This window comes from Berghia stephanieae, chromosome 6, assembly GCF_034508935.2.
Source record: "Berghia stephanieae isolate SIO BIC M18660-M18661 chromosome 6, UCSD_Bste_1.3, whole genome shotgun sequence".
Lineage (NCBI taxonomy): Eukaryota > Metazoa > Mollusca > Gastropoda > Nudibranchia > Aeolidiidae > Berghia > Berghia stephanieae.
In genome coordinates this window covers 32,204,922-32,223,228 of record NC_088365.1, presented here as the reverse complement: position 1 = coordinate 32,223,228, position 18,307 = coordinate 32,204,922, and the positions used below count along the sequence as shown (strand labels likewise).

At 33.8% G+C, this 18,307-nt stretch overlaps 1 protein-coding gene across 28 annotated transcripts in view; it reads right to left on the bottom strand.

Annotated features, from left to right (window-relative positions):
• Window positions 1-18,307, bottom strand: part of LOC144974877 (ankyrin repeat domain-containing protein 26-like) — a 92,258-nt gene that overhangs the window by 49,587 nt on the left and 24,364 nt on the right. For 20 of the 28 annotated variants that reach the window (XM_078918321.1, XM_078918322.1, XM_078918323.1 and 17 more), the window contains 10 exons: window positions 16,233-16,432; window positions 15,816-15,917; window positions 14,647-14,787; window positions 14,185-14,286; window positions 12,385-12,525; window positions 8,456-8,491; window positions 5,276-5,389; window positions 4,486-4,698; window positions 3,934-4,140; window positions 1,950-2,419 (listed from right to left, as the gene is read on the bottom strand). In XM_078918321.1, coding sequence (XP_078774447.1) covers window positions 1,950-2,419; window positions 3,934-4,140; window positions 4,486-4,698; window positions 5,276-5,389; window positions 8,456-8,491; window positions 12,385-12,525; window positions 14,185-14,286; window positions 14,647-14,787; window positions 15,816-15,917; window positions 16,233-16,432 — 1,726 coding nt within the window. The remainder of the gene's footprint in view (window positions 1-1,949; window positions 2,420-3,933; window positions 4,141-4,485; window positions 4,699-5,275; window positions 5,390-8,455; window positions 8,492-12,384; window positions 12,526-14,184; window positions 14,287-14,646; window positions 14,788-15,815; window positions 15,918-16,232; window positions 16,433-18,307) is intronic. The other 8 variants (XM_078918324.1, XM_078918327.1, XM_078918317.1 and 5 more) reach the window with 2 other exon arrangements.

Sequence of the window (18,307 nt, the reverse complement as noted above, 5' to 3'; positions counted from 1 at the left end):
TCGTACTTTTTGTTTCATTTATGTCTGTTTGCGTATATTATGTATATGCTGTAACCAAATGAAAATTGCTTCATGGACAATAAAGATATTATCATTATTATTACTATTATTATTACTATTATTATATTATTATTATTTATTATTATTATTATTATTATTTTATTATTATTATTTTATTATTATTATTATTATTATTATTATTTATTATTATTATTAACCTACCTCAAATGCATAAAGGGACGTGCCCTAATAAAAGATAATCAGAAAAAAGGGAATCAAAAATTTTGAAACAATACACAGACGTGAAAACAATGACAGATCAGCCTCTTCACGCTAGAGCGCAACAAAAGAAAACTAGGCGGCTGAAAAGATCACACTTTAATGAAAGAGCCAAGCAAATTGAAAAAGATCACGAACTTGACGAAATAATGACCCAAAAACGCAAAGCAAATATCAGAGTACCAATTTGGAAACGGCAAAATCACTTGAAAATCAAGACTTCCGTTGGTGACATTTCAACAAAACAAAAACACGGCGAAGAAATCAAGAAGTCTGTACAGAAGTGCATAGATCAAAACTACCCTGAAAAAAATTGGACAAGAATCTATACAGATGGTTCATGCAATAAAGAACACACATGCGGGGGCCTGGGAGTGCACATCGAGTACACAAATGGTCAACAGAAGGAGATCAGCAAACCGACTGGTACTCGCACTTCAATCTACAAGTCAGAGGCAGATGCAATCCATGAAGCTGTTAAGCAAATCCTCTCAGAAAATGAAAAGCCAAGACACATAGTGATTTTAACAGATGCTAAGAAAATTCTGGAGGATATAATGATGTCCTTTGCGGATGATATAGACGCCTTGGTGGAAGACCTCATGAAGCTAAGCAAGTTTACCAACATTGTACTGCAGTGGATTCCAGGACACTGTGGGATACTTGGAAATCAGATCGCTGACCAACTGGCAAAGGCAGGCAGTCGCATGCAGCAACCCTCCCCAATGTACTCAACAGGAGAAATTAACAAAATGGCCAAATTTATCCAGTCTCAGAGATGGAGAGAGAAGCACCCAGAATACAACATGAATGACCCAATCAAGGTGCTCAACAGAAAGGAACAGGTCATCATCTTCAGACTGAGAACTGGACACAACCAGTTAAAGGAACATATGTGGAGGATGTCCAGAGCAGGTGCCTCTGGACAATGTGACTGCGGACTTGAAAATGAAAATGGACATCATGTCCTAATGGAATGTCCAAGGTACAACCAGTTGAGAAGGAACTTCTGGCCTGATCCAACCCCATACTCAAAGAAGCTGTACGGCAGTGAGGACGACCTCAGGACCACTGTGGGCTTCATTCACCAGACCGGACTGACCATGTGACGTGACGGGAACGAAGAAGAAGAGAAGAAGAGTGTGTGTGTGTGTGTGTGTGTGTGTGTGTGTGTGTGTGTGTGTGTGTGTGTGTGTGTATGTGTGGTTTCGTACTTTTTGTTTCATTTATGTCTGTTTGTGTATATTATGTATATGCTGTAACCAAATGAAAAATTGCTTTCATGGACAATAAAGATATTATCATTATTATTACTATTATTATTACTATTATTATTATTATTATTATTATTATTATTATTATTATTATTATTATTATTATTATTATTATTAACCTACCTCAAATGCATAAAGGGACGTGCCCTAATAAAAGATAAATGAAATTCTGGTGACTCTTGAACTTATCTTCCCTGACTTTGGAAGATCATACGATTAGCTTTTAAAATGACATCATATAATCTGATGTCAAGTTGAAGTAAAATCTAGCTCCGCCTGCAATTAAAAGACTCTGAAAGCTGATGAATTCAAACCCACAAAATTTAGAATTTTAGCAAAGTGACATAGCGACAAAGTGAATTGAAAAAGAAAGAAAAATCTCAGTACAGTACTCACTGTTGGACTCTGACAGTATCCGGTGGGGTGTACTCATCTCCCCATTCTTGGCGTTCTTTCTCCTGGAGTTCTTTCCTCAGCCTCTCCTCTTCCTCTCGACGCAGCTGATCCTCTCTCTCCCAGCGTTCAATCTCCTCTCTTTCTTTTCTCTCCCTCTCTTCCTGCTCTTTTCTCTCTTGTTCTTGCTCTTCATGCTCCCTACGTCTCCTCTCCTCTTCCTCTTCCCTCTCCCTCCTTTCTCGTTCCTCTTTACTTCGCCTCTCCTCCTCCTCTCTTTCCCTTTCCCTTTCCTGCTGCCGTCTTTTCTCCTCTTCCTCCTGTTCTAGTCTCTGTCTTTCCATCATTGCCTGCCGCTCTGCAAGTTGTGCCTCGAGTGCTTGCTGTTCTTGAATATGTGCTTCTTCTTCCAATTCCCGCTGTCGAGGTGACATCATTGAGTCAAAAGAATTGTTGGATTTTTGGGCTTGTCTCTGCAGTAAAAAAAAAAAAAAGAAATGAAATAACACACACAGTTTTATCAACACAAGTAGAAAGGCAAAACTAATTTTAGAATAACTTAATAACAACTCCTGGCTAACATTTAGAAACGTTCACTCAGATATAGCTTTCATATTATAGAATGAAAAAATGTTATCTTGTGAATACTGTTACACAAGGAAAAGTGGTGGCAATGGAAAGGGGTAAACCAGTTATTTCTTATATGGAAAACATTAAAAAATAACTGAGCAGTCAATAATATCCTTTGCAAGAAAGTACAGAGCAGGGAAGTGACATCAAAGTTGTCAGCTTCCTTCACTAATGACAACAAAGACAATTAAAAGTTAACTCTTGCTTAATGCATTTCATAATGCATTCTTTAATCTCTAAGCTGGCGAGGTAAAACCAAAGTTCCACTCAAAACACACACAGATCAAATCTCCTTGTCATATTTGTCATAACTTGTCATAATATTAGTCATTTGTATTTATCACTTCCTTTAAGCATTAACTCAATCACTCCTGGTTACATGAAAATTGCGTAGATATCATATCAATGTCTTGTTTGATTTCTTTTTTTTTTTATAATAAGGCATGACAGAAACTGTTTTCTGTGTTAAGTTAAAAAATCTTTTTAGTTTCTCTTTCTTAATGTTTTCCTTGCAAAAAAAAATTAATTAATTAAATGTCTTTAAAAAAAAAAAGAAGGTTGATTAAACAAAAGGACGTAAAAGCCAAGCAATAAATTAAAGGCTTGGTGACTCAGTTGGGAATGTATTCAACTCACATACAAATGTCTGACCCCACCCTCTATCCATCTGGCAGTGATTAACTAGCTGGGTATAACTTGCAACTGGACGAAAATACTTTGCAATAGATTTGTCTATAATCCAGAGAAAATCAACAATTTTTTCATATCTGTCATCTGCATTTTTTGCCAAATTGGGACCTAAAATTTGCCAAAATTTGCCAAAAGAAACCCCAAAATTTGCCAAGAAATTTGCCAAAAAGACCAAAATTTGCCAAAAAATTTGCCGAGGAGAATTAAGCGTTTCAGTAAAAATTAACATGCGATACAGAAAAATATATATATAAAAGACAATTTATTACATTTAAGGAGGCTGCATTTATTAATTTAATGAAATGACTGTGAATAGCGTTGTTACAAAGATTTTAAAGGATCATTATCCATAGAGAGTAGCTTCCCTTGGTTTGGGCCAGGCAAAGCTGCAACATTTCTCAAGTTTCGAACTTTTTTTTTTCGTAATTTTGTTTTCGTTTCTTTTTTTTCCCCAAAATTTGCCACGCGATTTGCCAATTTTCCCAAAATTTGCCACGATTTGCCAATTTTGGGAAATTTGCCAAAATGTGCGGATCGCCCTGATATTTGCGGCCGCAAAAAATGCAGATGACAGTCATATTCATTTCATGCTGCAGAAATAGTGACAACTTTTCCATAGATTCTACTGTCCTAAAAGTCTATACATACTAATTGTTGATATTCCTACCTTAGTCCTTCTCTCTATTTCCCATGACGAAACGGTCTCCGTTTCCTCATCTGACTCCTCTTCATCATCACCTTTCTTTCTCCCATCCACACTATCATCTTTCCTTTCCTTGTTGTTATTGGCAGCATCTGTGTCTCCAGAGGAAGTGATTCCTGCAAGGAATCTCATTGTGTTGTTTGGGGCAGTCTCTGATGGGAGAGCATCATCCTGGAAAATACCAAATTTACACAAAACAATATAATTGACTGGCTATAGGAAAATTATTTTACGATCTATTTTATTTTTAAATGATATAGATAAAATAATTTTAATACGATCTTTCACCATCTAAACCGCAATACTTAAGCTTATTTTTGGTATTGTTTAAATGACCTCTTACATTTTCCGAAAAATTATAATCCAGAGGCTAACCCTTCAGTTTTAATATCATTTTGCTTCCTTGAACCACAGGAGTGAATTGACTTTCTATTGATTGACATTCTATAGCAAGAACCATTATTTATAAAAACTTTAAGACTATAATCATCACTGTTTCATTGTTCTATACAATACCTCAGAATCCCATGTACTGTCATCATCATCATCATCATCATCCTTTTGTTTGTTGCCAACTCCAATTGCATACACTTTTGAATCAGCACTTGCATTTGCTGTTTGCTTTCCATCGTCTTGAGTGTGTGCTGGTGATGCTCTCGACTTTGATGCTTCCTGTGGCTTTATCACCTCTACTACTTCTGATAAACTTTCAGGACCACCAACAGTGACCTGTTAAAAAAAAAAAAAAAAAGCAAAATAAATTTTTTACTCAAAACAGATAATGGGGACTGAACTGTAAATGGAACATCTTGGATCAATGACATAAAGTTGTAAGGTGTATAACCAATTATTTTCCAGTTCGCATATACATCAGCTGGTCTGATCTAAATACTAACAGCGACCAACCTACTGTTCAATGGACAGATTGATGAAAAACTACCCCAAATCTGTCTTTATCTGGATGAAATTCCATCTTTCATTTCTTTACCCATTGTTGCAAAGTATCAAAGTCCTTCAACGGGTTTTTAAAATATTTTTCATACAAGACACAGTCATCTGCAAATAATCGTCCCTTTCCGGCTGATGAGAGATCTTTATTCACACTATGAATGTCTATCAGGAAAAGTAACGGTCCTAACTACAAATATACCCTGAGTTACTCCTTATCTTACTCTCTGCTCCATTTACTACTACTTTTGGGTCTTATTTGAAAGAATAATCTAGCTTAGTCCTTTTCTTGAAATGCCGCATATCTTAAATGTAATTCAAGAATTCAGGCTCATAGTCGCAAGATAAATAGTCCTACCTCTTTATACTGGAGACCAGCATTCTGTCTAGGAGTGACTGCACCCACAGTGGAGTCCCAATCATCGTCTTCATCATCATTATCGTCATTAGCTTTGTTATTCTCTACACCATTCTGATTGATATACAAGTTAAAGATATATAGAAAGAGAACAGCACAGTTCCAACAGGAAATGTTGATATTCTTGGCATTTGTCTAATCTGATCAAATACTGATGTTTGGATTTCCCTTTTAGAGAGCAATTAAAATAGCAAGAAATTCCAACATATGATTAATACGTTATCATATTGAGTTATTCCAACATATGATTAAATACATTATCATTTGAGTTATTCCAACATATGATTAATACGTTATCATATTGAGTTATCATGTGTTGAATGTACCTATAATGTGGTAAATGACTGTAAAGATGAATGTAAGCTCCAGTAAAATCAACAAAGACAAATGATCTGGATATTTTAAGTTTCCATCTTTTATCACCAAAGTGATAATGATACGTAAGGTATTTTGAATATAATACCGGCAAACTCTTAGATATCTCAATATATAAATCAATTGAACGTCTTTATATAATGTATTGAACCCAGCCAATAAATGGATTCAGTGATTTTTATTCATCATATATGATATGTGGGTGGGGGGTGGGGGGGGGGAGGAGAGAAAGAAAACTTTTTAGCTGTGAGAGCTTATTCGTTGTAACTAAACAAAACAACAAATATGATGAGTTCATTTTCGGTGAATTTATCAAAATGGTGCAAGTGGTGTCCATATAAAAACATTTCCACATGCATTTCTTGGAAACTAAGTGAAAAAGTCTGTACAGTTAATCTAAATTGAATAATAACAACATTGTGACACAATATAACATAGAAGACAGAGACGTTGCCAACTTCTTAAACTTTGGATTAAATGGAAAAAAAATGTTTCTCTTCTTTTGAAAAATACACCATCAACTTGTAACAGTTTTGAAAATTACATTTCTCTGTGCATATTTAAAAATAAAAAATCACAAGTCAAATTAGGATCGTATGCCGGGTGAATTTAACAGTGTAACAAAAAGACTATACAAGACTCATTTTAAGAAATCATTTCTATTTTTAAAATGAAATATGCAAGTATTCAAATTATTGTTATCAAAACGTCTTGTCACAACAACATCAAATTAGCCGAAACACATTTATAATTCTAATGAAAGGAAGTAAATATAAATAAACAAGTAGGTATAGTCGATAAAGTTTTCTTTAAGTTGTTTTCCTAATAAATATAAGGGACGGTTGGAGGGGACATATATTTAACAGTATAGTTTGATTTTATAATTATATTCATATGATCTGACTGTATGCACCTTACCTTTAAGGTGTATAATACCACAATAGTAAATATAATGTTTACATCACAAAATTATAGTGAAAGATATAGCTCATATTTAAATCTATAAACAATTTACACACAGTTAGTAAAGTAAACACTACAGTTATTTAACTGTACACAAAACAAGAATTTAATGAATGTGTGTCACTATAAGACATGAATCAAGTATAAATGGTTAAAAGTTAGATCAGTCATATTGGAAAATGTTATGGCATTTGATAAGATAAGAAAAGACGAACTTTATGGATCCTAAAACAAATTACAATAATATGTTAAATATAGCATCTGTGTTACGAGAGAATTAATCTACGAACTTATTGTACCAAAAAAATTTACACTTTCATAATATTCACATATTCATTTTTTCTGAGAACACTTTCTGGGACAGATACAAAAACAAGACCAAAAAAGAAAAAAAAAGGAAAAAAAAAAAAGAAAAAGAAAAAAACCCCCAAAAAAACATGCTCAATACACTTCACAATGATTCGTATATTTTCCCTAGTCAACCTTGTGAAACTAAATTTCCATCACATACTGTGCCAGTTGACTGATAGGCACATTTTTGTGAACTAGCATTCTCATATATTTCAACACTGCCTATAGCCACAACCTTACATTCACACCTGAGCCGAGCGAAGTAATTTGTGTAATCTCCTTTACTCTTGAAAATAAATTCAAGAGCAACATTTAATTATCGTTGTGATCAGTGCCAGTCACAACCAAACTCAACATGGCTTGACTTTTGTTATGAAAAGAGATATTAAAAGCTCATTAGAAGTTGTGTGCGATGGAATAACAAATTTATTTATATAACAATTCACTGAATAAGAATCTTTTTAAAAGGCTTAATACTTGAACCAGTTGATAAGTAGTCAGATAAATATGAATTTGTAAAGGGTTGTCTCCAGGTTTCAAATTATGTCTCCATCTTTGAACTTTGTCCACCATAACACTAACTTTATCCATTGTACCAGTCGCCTCTTTTAGAGACAACTCCTGTTATATAGTTTGTGTCAGTCTTTAGGTTTCTGAACAAGTTGGTGTCCTTGATTCCTTAGTTCCTAAAAATAATATATTTGTCTTTTCATGACATTTGACACAGAATACTTCTTGTTACATCTTCATTAATAAACGTGATCTACAAATATACCCAAAAGTAGTGATTGGAATGTTTGTAGCAATTGTAACATTGAACAATATTCTGTATCACCTCTATTAACCACAAAGACCATACCATACTCCTAGAAATGTTATCACCTACTATTTTACAAGATCAAAGTTAATGAAGATGTAGAGTTAAAGGCTAAGGCTTTATAATATTATTGGCAAATAACAAATATCAATTAATGACACTCAAAAAAAAAGGTGTGTTCTAGCTGGGTAAAATTCGACCTGCCTTCCCGCATTTATTTAGTGCTCTCTATGCTCAATATAGATTATACAGTACTACGTTTTAAGCTGTCCTGATAAAAAGAGGGTCTTTGAATTTCTCCATTTAAGTTGAGATAAAATAAAATTGTACATGCCTGTGAAATCAAAGAGTGAGCTTCATAGATTTTATACGAAGTATATAAAACAATCAGACCAAAATATGTAAACTAAAAAATGAAAACGAGATACCACATTAAATTTTTGATGCTGTGCAGAAATATCAAACCCATTAATATATCTACCAATTTGACAAAACAGACCACTTTACAAATATATCGTGTATGTGGGGCCCAATGTTAATGCAAGCTTTTAAAAACAAACAGGCTGTGAAAATAGTAATCAAATGTTAATTTCATATTGGGCCCTCTCGTTTACCTTTCCATTAAGGGATTCCTCACTACTAACTGAACTCTGTTCAAGGAGGGGCACAAACAATTCAACATAAGTTTGGGTTTTTATTTCCTTTTGTAAATGATCAGTTATCCATTTACTTCATAGTATAAACAAATGTGGTACTTTAAACATCTAAAGCAAAATTCATCTTGGACACCACCACCTTCAATCAACACTCTCTACAAAAAAAAAAGTATATATATATTAACATATATATAGCACATTTTCATGGATTCACCATGAGCTTCACATACTTCAATCATGCTCCAAGCAGGCCATGTTGTACCCAATTTCAATTTCCTAATGTACAAGTTGCCTGTTAGACATCCTTATGTACCAGCACTCTTACGATAGCCATCACTGCCCATAGCAAGGTACTCAATAACACCTGAATCAAGTGCATGCAAAGTGACTTACTCGAGGACTGTTTTGTCACCAATCTGGTCACTGAACAGATTGGTGACAACTGTAACAGACGTAAGACAAGATATGGTACCGCTAAGCTTCCAATACTCTGTCTATGCCACACTCTCTTTCTCTCTCTCTCTCTCTCTCTCTCTCTCTCTCTCTCTCTCTCTCTCTCTCTCTCTCTCTCTCTCTCTCTCTCTCTCTCTCTCTCTTCTACACACCCAAACATACACACACACACACACACACACACACACACACACAAAACTACATAAACAATTCTCAGTTTCATAATGGCAACACAAGTTGTTACAAACAGAATTAAAGTGTATAGTCTATATCTACAACATGAAACTAATTCAAAATAGTTAATTCAAGGTAGACTTTGTAAATTAAAAAAAAAAGATCAAAGAATAGTCTAATCATTGAGAAAATGCAATCTTGTATCAGTCCCTTAATCTGAGAGTGAACAATAATAGCAAAGAATATGATTTGTACCTATTAGTTTTAAGAACAAAACATCTGTGAGATCAGTTAACTTAAAAAAAAAACAACTAGCCCAAAGGTGTCTTTTTAGATAATTCAGTTAATCATATATTAACCGACTTCCAATTTCTTTAAACAATAAATATGGATGTACTTAAATTATTTACAGTATTTATGGTACAGTTAAAAGAGGGGTATCACGTTCAGTTGTAAAAATTTCCTCAAAATCTCCATGGACCATTAAAGTTGTTTTTAGGAGCTATCATTTGTTTTGACACTTCTCTTTTTACAACATTGATAGAAAATTAATATCACGCCAAACACATTGAGTATCAAAATTAAATTCAAAGCAGCCAGAGTAATACAATAGATCAGTTCATGAGTGCATTTGTTGAGGGGTCTTGCATCTTAAAATATGAAAATAATGTGTTACCAGTTTGTATTTCTAATTAAAATATCATCCAAAAATTTGTGTCTCACAAAAACATAATTGGTATGTTTGAAAATGATATTTTATACAGTCAACTCTGCTTAATCGCACACCCTCATGAATTTTGGTTAGTGTGTCGATTAAGTGGAGAGTGCGATTAAGTGAAGAAACTAATAACAGCATCTAAGTACCATTCATATAGGAGCTTCTCCTCTGGGTTTTCTACGGGCTTGGGACCGTCTTGTTCAAGACATGGCCTCATTTGAGGGGCTTTTTGTTTCGATTTTTGTTTTTGTTAGTTTATTATTTTTTTTTTGTTGTTGATTATTTTGTTGTTTTTTGTTTTGTTTTTGTTTGTTTTTTTTTTGTTTTTTTGTTTTTCTTTTGGGGGGGGGGGGGGGAGGGGGGGGAACGTGGTAATTGTTTTTCTTTTTTTTTCTTTTTATGTTTTTTTTTTGGGGGGGGGGGAGGGGAATGTGGTAATTGTTTTTCTTTTTTTTTTTTCTTTTTATGTTTTATCGACAACTAAAATGTGACATTATTGTTTGTAAGAATAGTAATCCTGAAGCATTGGTTGTTTTCTAGTCTGTGCAAGCTGTTTATAAACCCTTGTCTCCAATCTCGCCAATGTTCGTAAATCATCTGTCAAGCAATCTTCTTGATTGAAGTGGCGTACTTTGTCCACCATCTCAAATTTATCAGTTTGTCAGAAGTACTATCATCTGTTGACAGTTAACCCATATACATGAACACACGAACTCTCCCTAAGAAGTGAGCACACATCTTTTACTGTTACTTTTATAATGTCAAGATATTTTTCTCCAATCAATATGGAATGACTGTATAGCAATTAGCAGAGAAGGTGTGCGATTAAGCTAAGCAAATATATAGAAAAAAATTCCGTGTTTTTTTGGGAATGTGTAGAGTATAACCAGAGTTTACGATTAATCGATGGGCAATTAATCTGAGTCGGCTATACTAACTTTGATATAATATGATTATTTCCTGAAGAGTAATAAAGAGTCTGCCTGAAACCTGGTAGATAATATTGAAATGCCAAAAAAGATAAAGTGAATTTAATTCAATTTGTTTTTTTCTTGTCTTTTTGTTTGTATATAATGTGATCATTATTTTTAATTGTTGAAATATTTAATCAAGTTAATCATCAACATAGTCACTACGTCACCATAATAAGTAGTTTTAAATATCACCATCATCATCGTCATCACCATCATAACTTTGAGCAGGGCTATTATTATCATCATCAACTTGTTTCTTCTTTGCTTTGTTTGTTTTTGTTTTTGTTTTTTAATTTGATTTTTATTTGATTGTTTGTTTGTTTAGTTTTTTTGTTTTTTTGTTATAAGGTGGGTTTTTTTTTTTTTGTTTGGTTTTGTTTTCTTTGGGAGTGGGTTTATGTGGGTTTTTTTGATGGGTGTTTTTTCATCACCACATCCACGTTTAAATAATTTATTTCATTCTATTTCGTTTCCATACAATATTATTTATATTGGTTTTCTGAGTTGGAAATTCAATGTTTTTGATCTTTATTCTGTATTGACAAAGTTGGATAACATAGGTGATTCCTGCTGACATCAGGCACCCTATTTGATGGATCATCTATATTCCTTCATGGAATGCCGAATCTAAAGGTGCCATTGCCAAAGGGGGTGATTTAATTTAATTAATTGGCAAATTGCCTAACATGAACTTTTAATTTTGAAACTTCAGTCCTAGGAAATCTTGTCAACATGTGAATAATCCTCACTATAGAACTCTCTGTGTATCCCAAAACGAAAGGACTGATATTTACAAAATGCATTTCCTCTTTATTAGTATAACACCTACAAGATAACACCAAACACCAAAGAGAGTCACTATAAAACGTATGGAAAAAGAAACATCACAGAGACTACATACTACCGTTTTAGTACTGTAAACTGGGGTGATCGAGGCCACAAGGATGAATAAGGTCATTAAAAAAAATTTTTAAAAATAAATTGAGCCTTTTATATGGCGCAATATATACTAAACATGCTCAAAGTACTTTACAAGGGGTCCCTGACCAACAGCAACACTTAACATGTAGAACGGGACATGACGCCTGTTAGGCAATATTACATATTTTTTCGGACAGAGAGAGCACTGTTAACGGCCAGGTACTCATTTTACACCTGAGTACAGTGAGAGAATGTGAGTAAAGGGACTTTTCCAAGGACTCAACTATATGCCGAGCAAAGCTCAAACCCAGGACCTTCCCATCCAAAAGCCAGTGTCATACCACAAGACCACATAGTCGCACTAATCATGACTTGAAAACATTGGACAAATGACACTTTTTCATACATGCCCTTAAATGACAAGAGGCCTCAGGAATTAATATATATATACTAATTCCTGAAACCTTGGTAAGATTAGCATAATTATGTTCCAAAACCTGAGTTGGTCTTTCTAGTGGCTTTCATCAACCCAATTTACGATACAAAAAGTGAGAGAAAAGTTAACTGATTAAGAGAGGAAACAAAGTCTTCAAAATCAGAATTATACAATACAAATGCCATGCCCAAAAAGGAATCTAAGAATGTACCATATAAAATTTAGCCACAGGCTCCGCCCCTTCATTGTTTACATCACCAATGGGTGTGTCAGGCTTTGATACAGGGGACATGGCATCGTCCTCTTCAAAGTCCTGACATTCCACCTGTTTCTGTCGGACTATTGCCTCCACCTGGATCAGACAACAAAGTGTTCCCTCAATAAGACAACAGCTGTGAGATTTAATTGGCTAATACTGTTTTTGCTGTCCTATCCTGGACGCCAATCCATTTAAAATACTCAAAGCACAATTTGTCAAAATGGTTAAACATCCAACACCAAAATTGGACACATTAAAAATAAATAAATCAGACCAGAAAATACAAAATTTTAGCAATTCAAAATTTAAATATATTGTCGATCAAACATTGCTTATTTGATATTTTTAGAAAACAAAATGTTAAACGAAAGAGAAAGAGTGAGAGAGAGAGAGAGAGGGAGAGAGAGAGAGAGAGAGAGAGAGAGAGAGAGAGAGAGAGAGAGAGAGAGAGAGAGAGAGAGAGAGTTGGTGAGAGAGAGAGAGAGAGAGAGAGAGGAGAGAGAAGAGAAGAGAGAGAGAGAGATAGAGAGAGAGAGAGAGAGAGTGAGAGAGAGAGAGAGAGAGGTCTATTCATGATGGAGCGGGTAACAGCGTTTTTAAAAGAATATGTACTACTATATGAATAGGTACTAAATTAGAAGGTAACAGCAATAATAGCTAATGACATAATGGAAAGTGAAAGGTCGTGACTATGCAAAGCAGTCAAAACTCATACCATCAAACATTGATTTAAAAATGAAAAACGAAACAACGAAAAAAGCGTCAACATTGAAAGCTTTCATTCTGCATTTTTTCTTCCCCTCATCTTGAACAATTAGTAAAACTAAATTTACAAAGAGTACCTGACACTATTTGAGACACAAATAGTACAATTCATTGACCCAGGATCCATATCTACAGCGTATCCTTGTCTTTGACAAGACAGCAGTTGTTTTGAGCTTATCTTTGTCAACAAACCTTTTGAACCTTTTTTTATTTATATCAAATGAGCAAAAAAGTTAAGAAACCCTGATGTAAATTGTCAGATCTGAAATGTAACCAATCTCGTCTAAATGGTATAACAGTGGAGTCCTGATAAGATAAACTACCTTAAGATAAAATCTCATTTAAAATAAACTTTCATCCAGTCCCGTTTTTTTCCCCCTTATATAAGCCAACTATTCAAAGTATGGTTTTGATTAAGACAAATCGGTCTTGGCCCAGTTTAAATAAACTGTTCTCTGCCATAGCGGCCTTCTTTCCCCACCTCCATTCACCAACCCCCCCCCCCCCCCCCTAAAAAAAATTAAAATTAAAAAACAACCAAGAAACAAAACATGTAGGCTACCAAATGACAAGACGAAGCATGCATCATTATTGATAAAAAGTCACACACTCAATTTTCATGAACAGGGGAGATTTTTTACCCAACACTCATTTTGAATTGAAAGGTTGTTCCCCTTGAAAATGGATAAGATAAATCTTGCTAAAGATTGTTTTAAATTCTGGCCCCAAAGAGTTTATCTTAAGCGGATTCCACTGTATATCATGACGAAACTGATGCTTAAAATTCAACTCTAAGCCTACCTTGAAACTTAAATCAAAATTAAATTACTTCTTCAAGGATAGTGATAAGATAATCTTCCATTCACTTCAAACAAATAAATATTCCAAACTTAGATCAAATTTGATTTTAAACTAAATTTTCTGCACGACACCAGATTGAAGTGATGAGTCATAAATAAAAGTTAGTTGTGAATCGGGAATAATTACCTCTTTAGGCACTGTCCCTGTCAAGGTGGGTACAGGGGGTGTTGGGGTCTGGGGGACCATGGGCTGGATCATGTCTTCTACATCGCTGTCCCATTCAGATAACTGTAAAGAAATGGGTGGTTGAATATAAAGGTCATTGTCATCATCATCACTATCATTATTATTATTATTATTATTATTATTATTATTATTAGTAGTAGTAGTAGTAGTAGTAGTAGTAGTAGTAGTAGTAGTAGTGTAGTAGTAGTAGTAGTAGTAGTAGTAGTATAGTAGTAGTAGTAGTAGTAGTGTAGTAGTTAGTAGTAGTAGTAGTAGTAGTAGTAGTAGTAGTAGTAGTAGTAGTAGTAGTAGTAGTAGTAGTAGTAGGAGTAGTATTATAATTATTACTATTATTATTATTATTATTATTATTATTATTATTATTATTATTATTATTATTAGTGTTGATTGTCCAGTACTTACACTGCTTTTCTGTTCCCTTAAGGCTGGGTGAGTTTGAGTTTTGGGAGCTGAAGCAACAGCTACATTGGAATCTTTAGTAATAGGCTGAATGTTTTCTGCCTCCGTTGTATCCCAGGCACTGCTCTCGTCATCTGAATCAATCTGAGAAAGAAAAAAAATCTCTCCTAACAATTCATTGATCGCTTTGGGTAACCCAGTGAAGTGGAGGTAACCTGATATGTTACCAGGGTAAACTCCCATCCGCTGTGAAATGTGTTTTTGAGTTTGAGCTAGTCACGTCACCCTAGCTCAATTGCATCTGTATTGCAGTTGTCATCTAGGATATTTCAGTCTCTCCTTGAAATATACCCTTAAGACACATTTCCCAATGAGAATGAATAAAGGAAGTCTTTTTTTATTTTTAAACATTTACCTTAACTCTCTCGTATAATTGGTGCAACCTAGAAGAGGTACTTTAAAAATCAATGAATGAAATGCAAGTTTCGAGAATCATGACCTTACATTTTGGACACATCTATTTACTCATCCTCCCTCTCCCCTAACCCCTTTCTCTGCCTAAAAAAGGATCATATTCTTGTCATGATTGGACGGCTTGAGCAAGTCAAGTTCCTTTAGTGGACATACAAGATAAAATGACCCATTATCAGACCTGCCTTGTACTATGAAAAAATCGTAGTATTACACATTTTTTGATCCAACAACGGAACTATATTTGTGTCTCTGATTCAATAAAAGATGTAAAAGGATGGTTTGAATCCAAAGAACCTATATTTAGGACTTTTTAAGCCTTTTTTGATGATGCAAATTATGTATTGGTTAAGCTATTCATAGTGAGGTTCCTTTATTTTTCTCATGTAAACTACGAATTTTTAAATTTTCAAGTAGGTAGCTCTGTTCATAATACACTGAATTGGATTTATCAAAAGATACATTTATAATCAACAAAAACAGAGCAAAACAAAACAAAACAAAACAAACAAAAAAATTATATAAATTAAAAAAAAAAAACAAAAAAAAACAAGACAAATAAGTCATGGCAATCCTTAACTTACCATAAGCAGGAGAATTATGATATGACTAATGGCTACAATTTATACCTCTTCCATTTTCTTTTTCCTAATACTACTGTCAATAAAATCAGAGAAAAGATGACATAATAAATAGCATACCACTGGAGCTTTAATGAGCATTTTGGGTTTGGCATCCTCTTTCTGTTTCTCTTGCCGTAGCTTTTCAACATGCTGCTCTTCTTGCGAGCCACCTAATCCAGCCTGAAAAAAAAAGTTAACATTGAGATGTAATATTTTAAATTTCATCTTCATCTACCAACATTAATCATCCTCATCATCATTATCAATCATCATGATCATCATTATCATTATTATCATCAGAAAATAAATAAATGAGTATTCATACAATACCCACTAAATGTGTTCAATGCGTGGAGTGACGGGCCTAAGTAGGCAAGTAAATAAGGAAGATGGGCCACAGCCAGATAAACTGAAAATTACAATTGCAGCATTATAATATATCCCATCAGGTACTAAGAGAAAGACGTCAAGTATGTCAAATGGAGCACGACTTACGTTACTGGTTTTCTTGAGAATTCCTGGCCGTGGTGTAGTCATGATGTCTGATATAGCCGAGGCGTCCCAGTCACTGTCATTAGTTTTACCTTTGCCCCCATCACTACCAGCCACCACTGGCTGGGCTTCAGAATTGTCTTCGTCCGTCATCTCACTGATGTCATCTATGTCATCATTGATACCAAGATCTTCCATGAGAGCTGGTGGGTATATATTTAATAATCATGAGAAAGTGTCGTGAACTGAATTCCAAGGCATCTAATATAATTGTAAAGCCTTTTAGAAATATAATCAATCATATAAGTGGAATGGAAATAGCAAGAGAATAGATTTGAACTCATTTTATCAAGAGTCTTAACTCACTCAACCCTATAGCCTTAGTTTAATCAGGTTACTTTTACCCCATTCCTATTTATTACAGTTTTCTGAGACAAATATAGACATAGTATCAAGCTAATATTTTTGGTTTTTAAATGTTAATTATAGTTGAATAAAACTATCTATGTACATGCTCATTTTTAATACATTTTTTCCAATTTTGAAAAGCAGCAAAAATCTCCAGGATTAAGTGAGTTAATGACAGCAATGAGGACCCAGATAGCTCAATTGTTAGAAAATTCACTTCACAGGCAAAAAAAACAAAACAATATCGATCTTGGGGTGAAGTCAAAAAAAATTTCCATTACCTTTCTGTCCACCCAGCAGTGATTGGGAGGCTGGGTCTATTAGATCTTGTGAGGAGTAGGTTTTGGATTGACAAGCATCCTAAACAAAGGGTAGCATTCAATTGCTATTGTCCATTTCACACTATGGAAACTGGGGTAAATTCTAGTTCCATGGGCCTAATGGCTCTCAAGGGCTTCTTAACAATAGCAATTTACAGCAATATACATCATCAGGTTTATCAGGTAAATTATGAAAATACAAAACAAAAATTACATGTCGTAATGCTCGTCAAACCAAACTTATTTTCTGCATTTTGTTTATTCAAATGAGGTCCTATTACTCCATGGATATGTTTGAAAATTATTTTTTGGAAAAACATGGGACCAACAACAACAAAACTAAATAAATAAATAAATAAATAAGATGTTGAAAAATCAAAAAAAAAAAAAAAAAAAAAAAAAAAAAAATTTTAGAATAGTATGAAGTTGAGATTTCATGCATACAATAAGAATGTCTACAAACTATGTATAGTTGGAAAGTTATTGTATCCGGGTTGTGGCACAGTTTGCTGAATTGAATAAATAGCATTTGCTTTTTGAACAATATCTTATTTTATCTTTGAGGTTGAAGAAATTTTGTTCAATAATAATAATAATAATATAATATAATAATAATAATAATAATAATAATAATAATAATAATAATAATAATAATAATAATAATAATATAGATGAAAGACCTTGTTACCAATGGAATCAGGGAACACGAGTCTTCTCAAATAATTTTTAAAAATCAACTTACACTGGGCAGTATAGACTATTATGGACTAAAATATACTGTGCATCCCTTGCAAAACTGTTTGCGATTTAATAGTAATAATTTGTTTATGAATATATTTTTTTATTCCTGTGTTCTTATTTCTGTCCTAGCCACTTTTACTCTTTTTGTGTTTGTGTTTGTGAGTGAGTGTGTGTGTGTGTGTGTGTGTGTGTGTGTGTGTGTGTGTGTGTTCGTGAGTGTGTGTGTGTGTGTGTGGATTGGAACTAACAAGAACAAAGCGAAGTACTTTTAAGATTCAATATATTTTTCATGCAAGTGAGTAATAATTTCATGCACACAGTCCATAGTGATATAGGGGAAACATGCTTTTACCCCATGGAAAATGAAAAAGTAGACAAGGCTATATGACACCTTATGACAATCTATTACAAATCTTTATTGTCATAAAAATAAATGTATGTGCAAAATTAACTACTGTCTTTTACATAAAATGTGGTGAGAACTAATCACCTGAAAAAGAAAATGACAAATGACAACAATCAACAGTTCTATGTCATCTGCATATTATCTATATGTAGTTATGATTTGCCGTATCCAATAATCATGGATTAAATGGTCAGATGTTTTCA